At 39.1% G+C, this 18,201-nt stretch overlaps 1 protein-coding gene across 1 annotated transcript; it reads right to left on the minus strand.

The window, feature by feature from the left end:
* Window positions 1–166: 166 nt before the first annotated feature.
* LOC143531414 (uncharacterized) lies at window positions 167–1,711 on the minus strand. The gene is made up of 4 exons (XM_077026716.1): window positions 1,380–1,711; window positions 614–692; window positions 418–486; window positions 167–299 (listed from the first exon to the last, which is right to left on the minus strand). Exons 1-4 carry the CDS (start codon window positions 1,670–1,672, stop codon window positions 192–194), a joined length of 549 nt encoding a protein of 182 aa, XP_076882831.1. The 5' UTR covers window positions 1,673–1,711; the 3' UTR covers window positions 167–191.
* Between the last annotated feature and the right edge of the window lie 16,490 nt (window positions 1,712–18,201).

Consider the following 18,201-nt stretch of genomic DNA (forward strand, 5'->3'; position numbering starts at 1 on the left):
AGATAACAATTCGCTAACAAGAAAATTTCAGGGACAGCCCTATAAGTTGAATTTCTTGTTACATTTGTCGTTTTTTCTTAACTAAAGTTACCAAATCATAAATTCAACTGATGTTGAATACTAGATTATCAAAGGATGATATTGAAATTAACAAAAAATTTACCTTAATAACTGGAACAAGATACAAACGCTTATGTATCACTGGACCGTTCTTGCGATGATTTATAGATCCTGTACGCAGCTATGCACATTGTAGCATTGCCAATAACAGTCAACGCCCCTTGTATAGCAACCAAAACCTATAATCCGTGTTCGATCAGATAAGACCCGTAATCTTGTTTTAACTAATAAAGTTAAAGAATTGTTTTTATTCACAAAATTTTACATTTGATTAAAAATGGCAATGATCAAACTTACCTCTAGAGACTCCGAGTTATAAAAGAAATGCCATGTGCACGCGCAAAATGCTCCGCCGAGCAGGGGCACCTGAAGCAATGAACTAGTTATATACTTATATGTAAACCATACAGATGCATATATTATCATATGATATGTGATTATATAAGTAGTAATATTTATAACCAGATTTAATATAGCAAGAACTGTAACTCACCATACCCCAAGAAAGGCCCTTCCAAGATTCATATCCAGATTTCTCTCCGTATTGCCATACCAAAATCATTGCTGTAATCCTACCAAATTTCACAAAATTAAACAACTATAAGTACAATAATAAACAATGAATATGCACTAAGGGGTTGTTTGGCAATCTTGTGTTGAATCATTAAGAAGCCTGACTGATTAAGAGGGAGCCTATAAATCATGTCTTTGAAACTTAACCATTAAGAGGCTTCATTAACTATTAAGAGGTGTCTTTTTAGTGAACCAAACACACTGTATCTCTGATCGATCCGGACGTAGCCTCTTAATTCTTAGTGGAATCATTAAGAGTCTACCAAACAACCCCAAAATCATAGCTTGAGTTGCTCCATTATTTATTTATTTATTTTTTGTAACCATGAGAGCGTGTTAAATCAAGTAAATTTTATCTTGCAGTGTGATATCAATATAATCAATTTGTATCAATTTGCAATAAATTCAACTAAAGTTATGAAATTTCACTCAAAACATGTTACAGAATTAACTTCTTGATCTCTAAATTAACGCACCCGTCAACCGATTGCGCTAATCTAAACATCAAGAGATCAATTCTACACAATCTTTTCAGTAAGAGTTCATAACTTTAGTCAAATTCATTGAAAACCGACACAAATCGGTAAACACTGACATCAATCTCTAACCAAAAGCATCAATTTTGACACAACAAATCAAGAACTACCAATAAATCAGTAAAACTATACTAACTTTGTAATAATTACCATTCAACAACACTTGAAACATGGATTGCCCAAGTGGGTAATGAGAGAGCATTTGAGGGTTCCGAGAACTCTGCCGCCGAAGCAGCTTCGATAAAAAGGGGTGAAGTTAAGGCAAACCCAGCTCCAATTAGAGCTGTTATGGCTTTCTTGTTGAGAAATTTGGTGTGATTTTGGGCGGTTTTTGTAATAATTGGGGTGTTGGGTTTACATGAATTTGTGATTAGGGGCTTGTGTGGATTTAGATTGGAGAAACATTGGGGTTTAGAAGAAGAAGATAGCATTAGCAATGCCATGATGATAAAGATTTATGAGTTTGGGGGGTTAATTGTGAAGAAGATGATAGGAAGTTATTTGGTTATTTCTGTTGTTTGTTTTTTGCATTTCTATAATGTATTTAAAATAGTTTTACTTCTAAAATGAATACAACATATACACCACTCGGGCATATACGGCATAGGATGAATCGTATATGCATGCATGACTAACAAATGTATGGAGGGGGCACAAAAAAACAACTTTTGTGGGTTGTGGTCTCTACGGTTCGTATAGTCTTATACAAGTCGTATATGTCTTCAACAACTTAAAGCCTATACCCTAATATATTGATATTTATATATTTTTCCATTGTATATTTTATATAATATTTTATTAGTTTTTGTTCGTTTTTAGTTAAATTTGTATACAACTAACATATTTGTGTTTTGTAGGTTCCGAAAGTTGAACGTGGTTGAAAAAGAGCGAAAAACGAGTCAAAATAAGCTTAAACGAGAAGCCAGAATGAATCAGTAAGGAACCAGATACATAGTCAATCGAACCGGCCGATGGCCGGTCTAGTAAAGCACGCCACTCCGCGCGGCCAGCTCTCCATTCCTAGTCGTGCGGTGCCTAGAAGCATTTTTTACATAAAGTTCTCTGTTTTTGCCAGGTTTAAAGCTCAGTTGCACTATATAAACACCTTTAACCTTAACCTGAAGAAGAACCTACGAACCAGAACCGAATTTGGAGTTTCTTGAAGCTTAGGATTTCATTATTTGGCGGTTTTGAAAGCAAAGAATCATCCGGTGAAGCGTTGCTTGATCAAGATCGAAGACTACGGGTTTTATCGCCTTTAATATTTCATTTCTAATATTTTTACCATGTTTTCCTTTATGATTATTTTGTTTGATTTTCCGATGCTAGGCTAAACGTTATAGACTGCCAAGGCTATCGATGAACCTTTGTTAATGTTTGATTTTATTTGGATTATACTTTTCGTTATGGTTTTATGAATCAGTAAACGGTTTGATGTTATTTAATTGATGCATATGTGTGCTTAGTTTTGATTGATGAATTATATTATTCCACTTTATCCTTGGTGATTGGTTCATAGAATAGAATTTTGTTAGGTCATCTATTGTGTGTTTTTTACTAGTTTGTGGTTGATTTGCAATAAAACCATAGGAATAATATTATTAGTCAAACGAATAAAAGTGTGTTGCTAACCTAAAGAGCTATAAAGTGATAGGTTATTTGTTAGATCGTTGTTGATTAAGATTGCTAGATTTAGTTCTTCGTAAGGAGTCCGTCTAGGTTTGATTGGTTAACATTGTCTATCGAGTCAACTGAATTAATTAAACTACCTTTGATTTCCGCACTGTAAGGTACATTTTCATTATAAAGGTACTTGTTCATAATTATTTAAATAACCATAAGGGGGGTTTAATATGTAGGAAAATTGGTTTTAAATAATCCAAACTATGCCCTATTGGTAAATATCAGTCTCAACTTTACACTTGTCTGTTGGCAGTCCCAACTATTTGTGTATTTGTTTTTAACTGGCCGCGACTAACGGATGTTAACTCCGTAAGTCTTTGTCTGACGTGGACATCCCAGTTGTCAAAAATCATCTTACGTGGAACGATACGTGGCAGCTGACTGTGTATTAAGGTTTATGTATAAAATTAATATAAGTATTCTTCTCTCTCTCTCTCTCTCCATCACAATCGGCCACCACCAACACCACCACCCACACCATCTGTGACCTCCACCACCCACCCCCATATAAACTACTAACCACGTGATCACCACCATTTTATCTCCTACAAACTACTAACCACGTTGTAACCTCCTCCTCCACCTTCGTACAGAACCACCAAAGCCGCTGCCAATGATTCTATTATAGGGTTTCGATTAGAAGTGGGTTGTTGGTGGCGGTGTATTGAATGCTAGGTAGGTGCAAAAGGAGATCGGAAAACCACTAGAATCAACCTTCCGTACATTTTCTTACCTCTCTATTTTCCATTATTTCCGGCGATATTGATGGTGGGGAAGACGATGTTGGTATTGTTGTTTCCAGCAATGATTGAACATAACAACAGTGGTGAATACCCTGTTTCAGAGCACCCTAATTCAACCTTCACAGAGCCCTAATCAGATTTCAAAGACCGAAGTTCAACCTTCACGAATATGATTTTGAATCTCTAAATCATAAACACCCAAATCTCCCTATTTTGGTCACGAAACCCTAACCGGAACTGCGACATTATTAATTATTAAAATTGAAGGTGATGAAGGTGAAAGATTCTTGCTGCAGGGTTGGATTTACCCGATGATTTCTCTACCGGAGATGGGGAATGGTGTTATGGTAATACAAGTTAAGATTTTGTGGTACAACTCTTATGGTGCGATAAGAGAGGTTGATGGTGGCAGGTGGTGCGATGGCGGTTGTCCGGTGGCAAATGGTGGTGAGCAGGTGGGGCGAGTGATGGTGGATGAAGATGACGAAGATAGAGAGAGAGGGAGAGGGGGTGGGGGGAGAGAGTAAATCTCTCTATATATACATATATTTTAAATACACAGTCAGCCGCCACGTATCATTCCACGTAAGATGATTTTTGACAGCTGGGATGGCCACGTCAAACAAAGACTAACGGAGTTAACATCCATTAGTCGCGACCCGTTAAAAACAAATACACAAATAGTTGGGACTGCCAGTAGGCAAGTGTAAAGTTGGGACTGATATTTACCAATAGGGCGTGGTAAGTATTCCCGCCTGTCACGCGGGTGACCCGGGTTCGATCCCCGGCAACGGTGCCATTTTGATGACTGTCATTCAAGTCAATCAAAAACCTAATTAAACTACCTAGATAGGATAAATAAGGTATCGTATCCACCAGGACTATGTGGTTAATGTGATTCGTGTACATGTTTAATATTATGAAGTAACTGGTTTTAGTGCTGATCACACAAGCAATTAAAGTGAATTTAGAGAATTAAGTAACAAGCAAGTAAACGAGTTCAAGCAATTAACAAAACAAATTACACCCGGGAATTCAAGTAAGCAACCTACAGTTATCTCATGCAACCTAACAGATTAATTATTGACGATTAACTACAGACTGATCAATCAGACAAAACCTTAGACATCAACAATCACTTTACACACGGCATTGGTTATCAAACAATCCTTGCTAGTGTGATTCAGTTAAGGGAAATCGTATGTTTTATCGCATTCAATCTAACCAAGCAGTCATATGATCAGTTATCTAGCAACTGGTAACAAATCGTTCAGACTAACGTAAACCTAAACCGATTGAACACGCAGAAATACCAAACATCAATAATTATATATCAATCATCAATAATCATACAAGAATGTTCATAATCACATGAGAAAAACTGTAAAGATTACAAACTATACATCCCTGGTTCGATTCTAGGAGATTAGCCGAGCCTTGACATCGTTAAATCTTCAATATAGATGATATGGATCATGTGTAAGGCCTTTGCAAGAGCTATGATGGTGAAAATCGCCTTATTGGACTGCTGGAATCGCCTCTCGTTTATAAAATCGAGTTAGGGTTCTTTATGATGAAGAATATGATATAAACCTAATTTTCCCGTCTGCACCCCCCATCGCTGTCACACCCCGACCAAAGGCGGCGGAACATGCCGAGGTGTAACGATTGCCCATAAGCACATAACGCTATTAAAGCGACAATATTTAATAAACTCATTTCATTTCACAACATCGAAAATGTCACATAACAATATTCATAGCAAGTCACAACAAAATATAACAAAATATAGCAAATCAAATATTGTTCATTTTTGCTAATATCCTAATGGTATGTGAGACGTTTTCTTCAAGCATCCAAAATCAACCAAGATGTAAACCTGTTACATTTCATAAAATAAAGTTTGTCAACACAAAGGTTGGTGAGCAATTCATAAGTTTGAACATATAGATATATAGTATGAAAGATCCACAAAACTTGTATACGAAACAATAAATAAAAGCATCGCTAAACAAGTTATCGACACCTAGCTACAAGGGGATGCCAAATAGTCTAGGATGTTATAGTTATCGTTAATTGCATTACGTTAACGACACCTTGCCATAAGAGGTTGCCAAATGGTCTAGGATTTATAGTTCCACCATCCAAAAGCGATAAACACATAGACAATTAAGCATATAACACCAAATCGAGCAATTATTCAAGTAAAGTATACAATAAAGTTTGTGGTTTAAGACCCAAGTATAAAACATTTAGTTTAGGTAAGATGAAATGTCACCCCCAAAATAAAAGATAGAAAACGGGGTATGAAAGTACTCACGTTCAAGTAATAAACTTGAAAAGTTGGTAATTTGGAGATTTGACGGAACGACGGGTTTAACGTATGAAGCCTAAATAAAAGAAAGTCTTGAATTCAGAAAGGTTGCCTTAAAGATCTTTATATAAAATAATTGTTGCAAAAAGTAAAAAATTAAAGTTCAAGGTTTAATATGTAACTATTAAAGAATTTAGAATAATAACCCTTTAAAAATGTAAGTTTGCTCGAAATCGGGTTAAAGTATCTAACCTTAATATTTACTTAACCAATGTTAAGTAATAAGGTGGGAAAAATGCTAAAATGCAAGTTCCAAAGGGGTATTATTATATATATGTTGTACAACCCTAAACAAGTGTTAGTAAAGTTAGATGAACAAATTAGAAAGAAAGATTAAACTTAGTTTGACATTTGGAAGTCAAAACTTCAAGAACACATAAACAAACAACCTTGAATCTATGGAGTTTTGAGAGAGAATTTGGAGAAAGAGCAAGTGTAAAATGAAGAAGATGAGTGTGTATATATAGGGTAAGGGTCAAAGCTTATTTACAAGGTTCACTTTTATGTTTTATATGAAAATAGGTTGTTTAAACAAACAAGCAAAGCACAAAACAACAAACAAAAACGAAAATGGTGTACAGGGGGTCCTAGACGCCGTGCGGCCTCCTCCTATCCCTATGGCCGCGCGGAGCAGCGTTCCCAGGGGAGGGGGGCTGGCCCAGCTCGTCTAGTGGTTCGTTTCGCGTCCGGAAGTTCATTTGTGATGTATTTTAGTCGTTTTAAGTCCGTTTTCGAATCCTTAAAAGAGGTTTTTCAAATTAAACAAATGGGAACAATTTGGTAACATGAAAATCCAATATTTTATATATCATGAGTTTTGGTTTACAAAACGGGCCGGTTTACAACTTAAAACCATGCATAAACGAATACAAACAAGACCCGAAATTGACGAATGTCACAGTATTCCCTACTTTAGGAAATTTCGTCCCGAAATTAAGATGAAGACGACGATGAAAACAAATTTGAATACTTCTCTTTCATTGTGTCTTCTCGTTCCCAAGTAAATTTCGCGCCACGCCGTGATTCCCATCGAACTTTGACTAACCGAATACCACTACGCTTGGTTTTCTTCTCGTTGCGATCCATGATCTCAACGAGTCGTTCAACCATAATCATCGACTCATCGACATGTACTTCATCGAGAGGTATATGGAGATTACCCTCGGATAGGCACTTTTTGAGATTCGAAACATGAAATGTCGGATGAACACCGACAAGTTCTTGCGGTACTTCGAGTCGATACGCTACATTCCCAACACGCTCAAGAATTTTGAAAGGACCAACGAAACGAGGAGCTAGCTTACCCTTCTTTACGAAACGGACTACCCCCTTCCAAGGAGATACTTTTAGAAGGACAATATCATCAACATTAAATTCTATCGATTTTCGCCGTTTGTCGGCGTTACTATTTTGACGACTTCTTGCAGCTAGGAGGTTCTTACGGATTTGATCGATCACATCGGTAGCTTCTTGGACCATTTCGGGTCCCATGATCTAAGATTCACCGATTTCGTTCCAACTAATTGGAGATCGACATTTACGACTGTAAAGAGCTTGAAAAGGAGCCACATCAATGCTAGAATGGTAGCTATTATTATAGGAGAACTCGATAAACGGAAGATGAGAATCCCAATTCGCACCGAAATCAAGAACACACGCTCGTAGCATAGCCTCGAGTGTTTGGATTGTACGTTCGATTGACCGTCCGTTTGAGGATGATAAACGGTGCTAAGATCGAGACGTGTTCTCAAAGCTTCTTGAAGAGATCGCCAAAAATGAGAGGTAAAACGGGCATCGCGATCAGAGATGATAGACAATGGCAAACCGTGTTGGCACACGATTTCCCGAACATAGATTTGAGCAAGCTGCTCGACAGAATACTTCTCGCGGATCGGAATGAAATGAGTAGATTTGGTCAAACGATCGATAATCAACCAAATACTATCATTACCTTTTTGGTGTTGGGTAATTTGGTGATAAAGTCCATAGCAATGTCTTCCCATTTCCAAACGGGAATCGGTGGTTGCTCGATTAGGCCAAAAGGTCTTTGATGTTCGGCTTTGACTTTTGAGCAAGTAAGACATCTAGATACAAACAACGCTACGTCCTTTTTCATACTTGGCCACCAAAAGGTAGCAAGAAGATCAAAATACATCTTATCCGTACCGGGATGAACGGAATACCTCAAATTGTGAGCTTCGTTGAGTATACAAGTACGAAGGTCATCGCGATCGGGAACCCACAGACGATTTAGAAAGTACAAAAGACCATCGAGTTTGGTTTCGAGTTGAATTTCGGCACCACATGGCACTTCTTCGTAAACGTTACCTTCTTAAACGGAGGTACGTTGAGCTTGGAAGATACGAATTTGAAGATCGGTTTGAACGAAAATGCTTAAAAGCATAACGGATTTAACATTAACCTTTCGGCTTAGGGCATCGGCGACAACATTCGCTTTACCGGGATGGTAGCGAATCTCGCAATCGTAATCACTAAGTAATTCGGCCCATCGTCGTTGTCTCATGTTGAGATCTTTTTGGTCAAAAATATGTTAAAGGCTTTTATGATCGGTAAAAACCACACATTTCGTACCATAAAGGTAATGTCTCCAGATTTTGAGAGCGAAAACGACGACACCAAGTTCGAGTTCGTGAGTCGTATAATTCTTCTCATTGACCTTTAGTTGCCTTGATGCGTAAGCGATGACTTGACCTCGTTGCATGAGAACACAACCAAGACCTTGATGGAAGGCATCACAAAATACATAGAAATCGTCGTTTCCATCGGGAAGGGTTAGAACGGGAGCATTGCAAAGCATGTCCTTGAGAGTACAAAAGGCTTCTTCTTGCTTCGAACCCCAATCGAAGTGGTGTCCCTTATGGGTGAGTGAGGTAAGAGGCAAAGAGATCTTAGAAAAATTTCGAATGAAACGCCGATAATATCCAGCCAAACCGAGGAAGGATCGAATTTCCGTGGGAGTTGTTGGAGTTTTCCAATCCTTAACGGCCTCAATTTTAGCGGGATCAACATGAATACCTTTGTCGTTTACGATATGTTCTACAAATTGAACTTCCTCGAGCCAAAATTCACATTTGGAGAATTTTGCATAGAGTTTTTCGTTTCTAAGGAGTTCAAGAATGGAACGCAAATGATGCTCATGTTTGTCTTTGGATTTAGAAAAGATGAGAATGTCATCAATAAAGACAATAACGAATTTATCGAGGAATGGTTTGCAAACGCGGTTCATGAGGTCCATAAATACCGCGGGTGCATTTGTTAACCCGAATGGCATAACCAAAAATTCGAAATCACCATATCGAGTACGGAATGCGGATTTAGGAATGTCTTCTTCGCGAACACGCAATTGATGATAACCCGATCGAAGATCGATTTTGGAGAAACAAGTTGCGCCTTGGAGTTGGTCGAATAGGTCGTCGATACATGGCAAGGGATATCGATTTTTGATGGTGAGTTTGTTAAGTTCTCGGTAATCGATGCACATACGAAACGAACTATCCTTCTTTTTCACGAATAAGACGGGAGCGCCCCAAGGAGAAGAGCTTGGACAAATGAAACCTTTATCGGAAAGTTCTTCGAGTTGGTTTGATAATTCCTGCATTTCCGACGGGGCTAAAGGATAAGGAGCCTTGGCCACGGGCATCGCGCCGGGCACAAGATCGATTTGGAATTCGATCGGACGAACGGGAGGAAGACCAGTAACATCGTCGGGAAAGACATCGGGAAAATCACGAACAATGGAAATATCTTGGATTTTCTTTCCTTTTTGTCTTTTGTCACCGAGAGAGCTAAAAACGGAATGTACTTTTGGCGTAAGTACTTTTGCGATTGGGAGCACGATATAAGATTTAGTCTTCTAGAAGTAGCGTTTCCAAAGACTTTAAGAATTTTGCCGTTGACGAGCGGAATGTGAATAAATTTATCGAAACAAACGACTCCGGCACGGTGCAAAGATAACCAATCCATGCCTACTATGACATCGAAACTTCCCATTTGCATCAGGATGAGATCGATGGAGAATTTATGATTAGCACGGATGAGAGTACAATCGTGGACGACGGAGTTGATGGTAATAGAATTGCCATTGGCGACTTCAACAGAGAACGGTCGGGAAAGCTTAGTTCGAGGCATCGCAAGTTCGACTCAAATTTCAAAGAAATAAAACTTCTATCGACACCAGTATCAAATAAAATAGAAGCTAAATGATGGTTCACCAAAAACATACCGTTCACGACATCGTTTGCCACTTGAGCTTGATTCGCGTTCATCATAAAAGCTCGCCCTTGATTGCCATGGTTGACTTGAGGTACTTGTTTTGGAGGTGGAGGTGGTTCTTGGATTGCATGGATGGGTTGGATGAGGGGTGCATTGTGTGACAATCGTCAATTTCAGGTTAACTCCGTTAACGCAACTCCGTCAATTCAAACTTTAGATTTATTGAATCTATAACGCAAACTTCATTACATTTAAACTAGGGTTTAAATGACGCTTAACACTTACTACATGTGTAGTAGTCTTTTGGGATTTGCACCGAAACGTAAACGATTGATGAATAAATGAAACACACTAAAACACTAATGATGTGATAATTATGTGTTAGGATTATATGTTATGTGATAATATTATTGTCATGTTAATTTAATGTGCAAGTTATGATAGAATGTTCTAGAAAAAGGAAATACTTAATGTTAACTTAATGTGCAAGTTATGATAGAATGTTCTAGAAAAAGGAAATACTTAATGTTAACTTAAGGTGCAAGTTATGATAGAATGTTCTAGAAAAAGTAATACTTAGGAGTTGAGGGGCCAAGGTGTAACATATTAGTCTATAAATACATGATAAACCTAAACCCTAACTCCCATCCCTTTTCCCTAACCCCAAATCGGCCAGCCATCCCCTCTCCCCTCTCCTTGTGATCGATCAATATACACACACACACTCAAGATCTTTCAAGTTTGATTGAAGATTAAGGTGCTAGGAAGGTATAAACAACTATGCATCCTCTATGTTTAATTGTTAGTTTTATTGGGTGTAATTGATATGCATGGATATTGTTTATGGAGTCTAGAGTGTTATGTGAATGCATGATAGTTCATAGATTGTTAAATTGTTGAGTTTGGATGCAAAAAGTTTCTGGACAGATTGTGTTGTTGATGTTTGAATGACTGTAACGGGATGTAAAAGTGGAAATTGATTGAGATAAATGATACTACTGTAAACTAGGTTGAGTCTAGTTTCTAAATAATATAAATTTGTAATTTTTGGACATGTGAAGGATAACTTTTATGATTTTACAAAAACGTGGTGCAAAGCTGAGTTGTTAGACCTGCTGTTAGGTTGTTTTGTAAATGTTATACTCATAATCTACGAGGCCAATTGGGTTGGTTCCACTTCTGGAAGTTGACTTATTGAGTTAGGAACCTAACCCAAGTGGTCTTGCATTTATTGGATTTTTCGTTTAACGGGAATTGCAAATAACATTCTGTTGTGCATGAATCTGACTGTTATGAGTTTGCTGTAATGATTTGATGATTGTGAGAAAACTATGTGGAATAAAAATATGATTAAATATGTTCTGGAAACCTAAGACATATGTGCTTCTGTGATGATTTTTGGTAAATTAATTGAGATGCTATGATCGGTGAAATAGTGCAATCTTTCTAGTAGGATTTCTGTCTCGGTGAAACTAGCTGCTGAGTTGTGTAAAAATGCATGAAATATGATATTTGTTATATAATTGTTATGTTTTGACCAAAATACCCTTGCGAGGAATAGTTGCTAATTGATTGCCATGATTTGACCAAATTGCCCTTATCGGGAATAATGGCTAGTTAATTGTTATTTGTTGACCAAAATGCCCTTACGGGAAAAATTGCTAGTAATGTACATTATAAATACATGACACGTATATGATTGCTTACACATGTGATGTGTCACAAAAAAACACTTGTTAAAGTCACACACGATTCACGAGCGAAACACGAAACATGTTATGTGCATAGGTATTATGTGCCGGGTCTAAAGACTCGATAATATTCCGACACTTAGAAAAATCTCTTTGTTGTTTTAGAACGTTAGAGAGAGTTTTTTTCGGTGACGCGCATCTTGGTGATTTATTTTGGGAAATTCTACGCAAACAGTGAGTTTCACTTTCCCCTCTTTAAACTGTTTTCAAACGTTTTTCACTTGGGGGAGATACCATACTCCACAACGCATTTATGATTTTGTTATAAATTATATATCACTTGTAAAGGCTAAGTGGCAAACGAAACATTTGAAGTCCTACACATCGAACCGGTTAATATCTTGGATAGCGAGTCACTGTTGAGTAGTACTACTGGGTTTGACAAACCCCACCCAACGCTAAACTCGACTGGAGGTCGAGCGGGTGTAATTTTGGCTAACACGTACCATGGTCTGGAGGACCTGGTGACAAGGCACTTACTAAACGAGTCAGCTTCGGTGTCGAACACTTAGTAATACTTGTTGTATAGATTAGCTACCTATCGATATATAATTTGACATAACACTATCTGGTAACGCAAAACGCCGTAACGTGGTTACGCAAAACGCTTAACGCAAAACGCCGTAACGAGGTTACGCAAAACGCTTAACGCAAAACGCCGTGACGAGGTTACGCAAAACGCTTAACGTAAAACGTTGAATGCAAACGCTAAACGATTTATTTTATATAACTTGTGAACTCACCAACCTTGTGTTGACACTTTTAGTATGTTATTCTCAGGTAGCCGAGGCGGGCGCGCGGTTTAGGAACATGCATTGTGTGATAAACTTTTAACTATGCAAACTTGTTTTTAACTGTTATCCTTGGTTTTTAAATCGTCCTGCGTTACGTAACATTGTTCTATGGTTTTACGCTTCCGCACTTATTTTCATTTAAACGTTTTTATGGTTTGATTATAACTGATGATTCCGATCCTGTTAGTTCACACCCTCTGACGGTAAAACTCCGTTAGTGGATTTTGAGGGTGTGACACATGTATTAAGTGTTAAGCGTCATTTAAACCCTAGTTTAAATGTAATGAAGTTTGCGTTATAGATTCAATAAATCTAAAGTTTGAATTGACGGAGTTGCGTTAACGGAGTTAACCTGAAATTGACGATTGTCACATCATTCCCATGTTAAAGAATTTTCGTCCCGAAAATTTGAGTCAAGTCGTGATGAGTGTCTGAAAAAGTAAGAAAAAAATTTCAGTTTGTCATATCATCCCCTAGTAGATAGAAATTTCGTCCCGAAATTTAATTCATACCTCCGGTGATGTCTGACGGTTTGCCGAGTTTCGCTGTTTTCTTTGTTTGGTTAGCCCTTCAAAAAGGTGAGGATACTTTTTCATCATTTGATCCTCGCGTTCCCACGTGAACTCCGGTCCACGTCTCGAGTTCCAACGAACCTTAACAATTGGAATTTTGCTGTGCTTGAGCGTTTTGGTTTCCCAATCCAAAACCTCAACTGGTTCTTCAATGAAGCGTAACTGTTCATCAACTTGCAGTTCCTTCAAAGGGACTACTTGAGTTTCATCGGATAGGCATTTCTTTAAATTCGATACGTGAAAAACGTTATGTACACCGCTGAGTTCTGCTGGTAAGTCTAGTCGGTACGCCACTGGGCCAATGCGTTCCGTTATCCGATAAGGACCAACATATCGTGGGTTGAGTTTGTTTCGCTTCCCAAAGCGAACCACACCTTTCCAAGGTGAGACTTTGAGTAACACCCGATTGTTCACTTGAAATTCGAGAGATTTTCGGCTCTTGTCAGCGTAACTCTTTTGGCGATCTCGTGCTGCTGCCATGCGATTTCGGATTTGAACAATCTTTTCCGAAGTTTTGAGTACAAGTTCTGGACCAGTGATTTGGCTGTCACCCACCTCTGCCCAGCAGAGTGGTGATCGACACTTTCGTCCGTACAGTGCTTCAAACGGCGCTGCCTTAATACTTGCGTGGTAGCTGTTATTGTACGAAAACTCTACCAAGGGTAAGTGGGGTTCCCAACTTCTTCCGAAATCCAAAACGCATGCACGCAACATATCCTCCAGGGTCTGAATAGTTCGTTCACTTTGCCCATCCGTCTGAGGATGGTATGCTGTACTCATATCAAGGCGTGTGCCTAGGGCGCTTTGTAGTGACTTCCAAAAGTGCGAAGTGAAACGAGAATCTCGATCAGAAATGATTGAGACAGGCACTCCGTGTCTAGACACTACTTCTTTCATGTAAACGCGAGTCAGTCTTTCCATTTTGTCCGATTCCTTAATCGCTAGGAAGTGCGCGGACTTAGTCAACCGGTTAACGATCACCCAGATGGTATCGCATCCCGTTGGTGTCTTAGGTAATCCCGTAATAAAATCCATTGAGATGTGTTCCCATTTCCACATTGGGAGTTCCGGTTGTTGCAGTAGACCAGATGGTTTCTGGTATTCTATCTTGACTCTGGCACAAGTCAAGCATTTGCTCACGTAGGTGGCAATGTCGGCTTTCATGTTCGGCCACCAATAAAGTGCCTTTATATCATGGTACATTTTATCTGAGCCAGGGTGGATAGAATATCGGGACTTGTGAGCTTCGTCCATCACTAGAGTTCTCAACTCTCCGTATCGTGGAACCCAAATCCGGTTCTCAAAATATCGGACCCCGTCCGATCTGGTTTCAAGTTGCTTGTTCCTGCCCCGCATGAGTTCCGATGGAAGATTATCATCTTTCAAAGCTTCAAGTTGCGCATCGCGAATCTGATCGGGCAAGTTGGCATGAATCGTGAGTTGCAATGCTCGCACTCGTCTGGGTTTATCTGTTTCTTTTCTACTGAGGGCGTTGGCCACTACATTGGCCTTGCCAGGGTGGTACTTGATGGCACAATCATAATCCTTAAGCAACTCGACCCAACGACGCTGTCGCATGTTCAGCTCCCTTTGATCGAAGATATGCTGGAGACTCTTGTGGTCGGTGTATATGGTAAACTTGGTACCGTACAAGTAATGCCTCCATATCTTAAGGGCAAACACCACAGCTCCGAGTTCCAAATCATGAGTCGTGTAGTTCTTCTCGTGAATCCATAGTTGTCGAGAAGCATAGGCTATAACCTTCTCGAGTTGCATCAGCACACAACCGAGACCTTGTATAGATACGTCACAGTGTACCTCAAAATTTTCCGTTCCCTCGGGGAGGGCTAGAATAGGGGCGCTGCAGAGCTTGGTTTTCAACAGTTGAAAAGCGGATTCTTGCGTGTCACCCCAATTGTACTTATTGCCCTTGTGAGTCAAAGCGGTGAGGGGTTGAGCAATCTTTGAAAATCCCTCGATGAAACGCCGGTAGTAGCCGGCCAGTCCTAGGAATTGTCGCACCTCAGTCGGAGTCTTAGGTGCTTCCCAGTTTTTGATGGCCTCTACCTTACCGGGATCGACATGGATACCATTCTCGTTGATCACATGTCCTAAAAAGTGAACCTCGCGAAGCCAAAATTCACATTTCGAGAGCTTAGCATACAGTTGTTCCTTCTTCAATAGTTCCAGAATTACCCTTAAGTGCTCTTCGTGGTCAGTCTCGTTCTTGGAGTAGACGAGAATATCATCGATGATAGCAATCACAAACTTGTCTAGGTACGCCTTGCATACTCGATTCATGGGATCCATAAATACGGCTGGTGCGTTGGTTAGGCCAAAAGGCATAACCGAAAACTCGTAGTGACCATACCGTGTTCGGAAAGCCGTCTTTGAGATATCTTCTTCGCGCACTCTCAGCTGGTGGTAACCGGATCGGAGATCGATCTTCGAGTAGTAACTCGATCCTTGAAGCTGGTCAAACAAATCATCAATTCGGGGTAAAGGATAACGGTTCTTGACCGTCACCTTGTTCAACTCCCGGTAGTCGATGCACATGCGGAAAGTCCCGTCCTTCTTTCGGACAAACAAGACAGGGGCTCCCCACGGCGATGAGCTAGGTCGGATAAAGCCCTTATCCAACAAATCTTGCAACTGAGTGGACAACTCCTGAAGTTCCGCAGGTGCGAGTCGATACGGGGCTCGTGCTATGGGTGCTGCACCGGGTGTCAACTCGATTTGAAATTCGACTTGACGAGTAGGAGGGAGTCCGGGCAAATCCTCCGGGAAAACTTCCGGGAAGTCTCACACAACCGGTATATCTTCAATTCGTTTCTCCTCCACGGGTTTCTCAACAATCTGTGCCAAAATTGCCGGATGACCCTTTCGTAGATACTTTTGCGCCTTCATAAGGGTAATGACGCTGGTGGTCATGCCACTTCTCTCGCCTCGGACCGAAATGTTCTCACCGGAAGGGGTGGTAATATGGACTATCTTATCGTGGCATATAATCTCCGCTCGGTTCTCGGATAACCAGTCCATGCCGACGACGACATCGAAACTACTAAGCGTAAAAGGAATAAGGTCGATATCAAAGACATGACCTGACAGTTTTAACTTACATCCCGCAAGTACATGAGTCATTACTATAGTTTTACCGTTAGCTAGTTCAACAGGAAACTTAGCGTCTAACGGGGTTGGAGTTAGGTCTAAGAGTTGGCTAAAGGCTTTCGACACAAAACTCCTATTAGCTCTAGTATCAAACCACACAGAAGCAAAACAATCGTTTACAGAGAACTTAACAGGTTCCTTACCGTGTAGTAGTCTTTCGGGATTTGCACCGAAACGCAAACGATTGATGAATAAATGAAACACACTAAAACACTAATGATGTGATAATTATGTGTTAGGATTATGTGTTATGTGATAATATTATTGTCATGTTAATTTAATGTGCAAGTTATGATAGAATGTTCTAGAAAAAGGAAATACTTAATGTTAACTTAATGTGCAAGTTATGATAGAATGTTCTAGAAAAAGGAAATACTTAATGTTAACTTAAGGTGCAAGTTATGATAGAATGTTCTAGAAAAAGTAATACTTAGGAGTTGAGGGGCCAAGGTGTAACATATTAGTCTATAAATACATGATAAACCTAAACCCTAACTCCCATCCCTTTTCCCTAACCCCAAATCGGCCAGCCATCCCCTCTCCCCTCTCCTTGTGATCGATCAATATACACACACACACTCAAGATCTTTCAAGTTTGATTGAAGATTAAGGTGCTAGGAAGGTATAAAAAACTATTCTATGCATCCTCTATGTTTAATTGTTAGTTTTATTGGGTGTAATTGATATGCATGGATATTGTTTATGGAGTCTAGAGTGTTATGTGAATGCATGATAGTTCATAGATTGTTAAATTGTTGAGTTTGGATGCAAAAAGTTACTGGACAGATTGTGTTATTGATGTTTGAATGACTGTAACGGGATGTAAAAGTGGAAATTGATTGAGATAATTGATACTACAATAAACTAGGTTGAGTCTAGTTTCTAAATAATATAAATTTGTAATTTTTGGACATGTGAAGGATAACTTTTATGATTTTACAAAAACGTGGTGCAAAGCTGAGTTGTTAGACCTGCTGTTAGGTTGTTTTGTAAATGTTATACTCATAATCTACGAGGCCAATTGGGTTGGTTCCACTTCTGGAAGTTGACTTATTGAGTTAGGAACCTAACCCAAGTGGTCTTGCATTTATTGGATTTTTCGTTTAACGGGAATTGCAAATAACATTCTGTTGTGCATGAATCTGACTGTTATGAGTTTGCTGTAATGATTTGATGATTGTGAGAAAACTATGTGGAATAAAAATATGATTAAATATGTTCTGGAAACCTAAGACATATGTGCTTCTGTGATGATTTTTGGTAAATTAATTGAGATGCTATGATCGGTGAAATAGTGCAATCTTTCTAGTAGGATTTCTGTCTCGGTGAAACTAGCTGCTGAGTTGTGTAAAAATGCATGAAATATGATATTTGTTATATAATTGTTATGTTTTGACCAAAATACCCTTGCGGGGAATAGTTGCTAATTGATTGCCATGATTTGACCAAATTGCCCTTATGGGGAATAATGGCTAGTTAATTGTTATTTGTTGACCAAAATGCCCTTACGGGAAAAATTGCTAGTAATGTACATTATAAATACATGACACGTATATGATTGCTTACACATGTGATGTGTCACAAAAAAACACTTGTTAAAGTCACACACGATTCACGAGCGAAACACGAAACATGTTATGTGCATAGGTATTAT

This window comes from Bidens hawaiensis, unplaced genomic scaffold, assembly GCF_021521415.1.
Source record: "Bidens hawaiensis isolate Kalapana, Puna unplaced genomic scaffold, B.hawaiensis_p1.1 tig00009160_1, whole genome shotgun sequence".
Classification (NCBI taxonomy): domain Eukaryota; kingdom Viridiplantae; phylum Streptophyta; class Magnoliopsida; order Asterales; family Asteraceae; genus Bidens; species Bidens hawaiensis.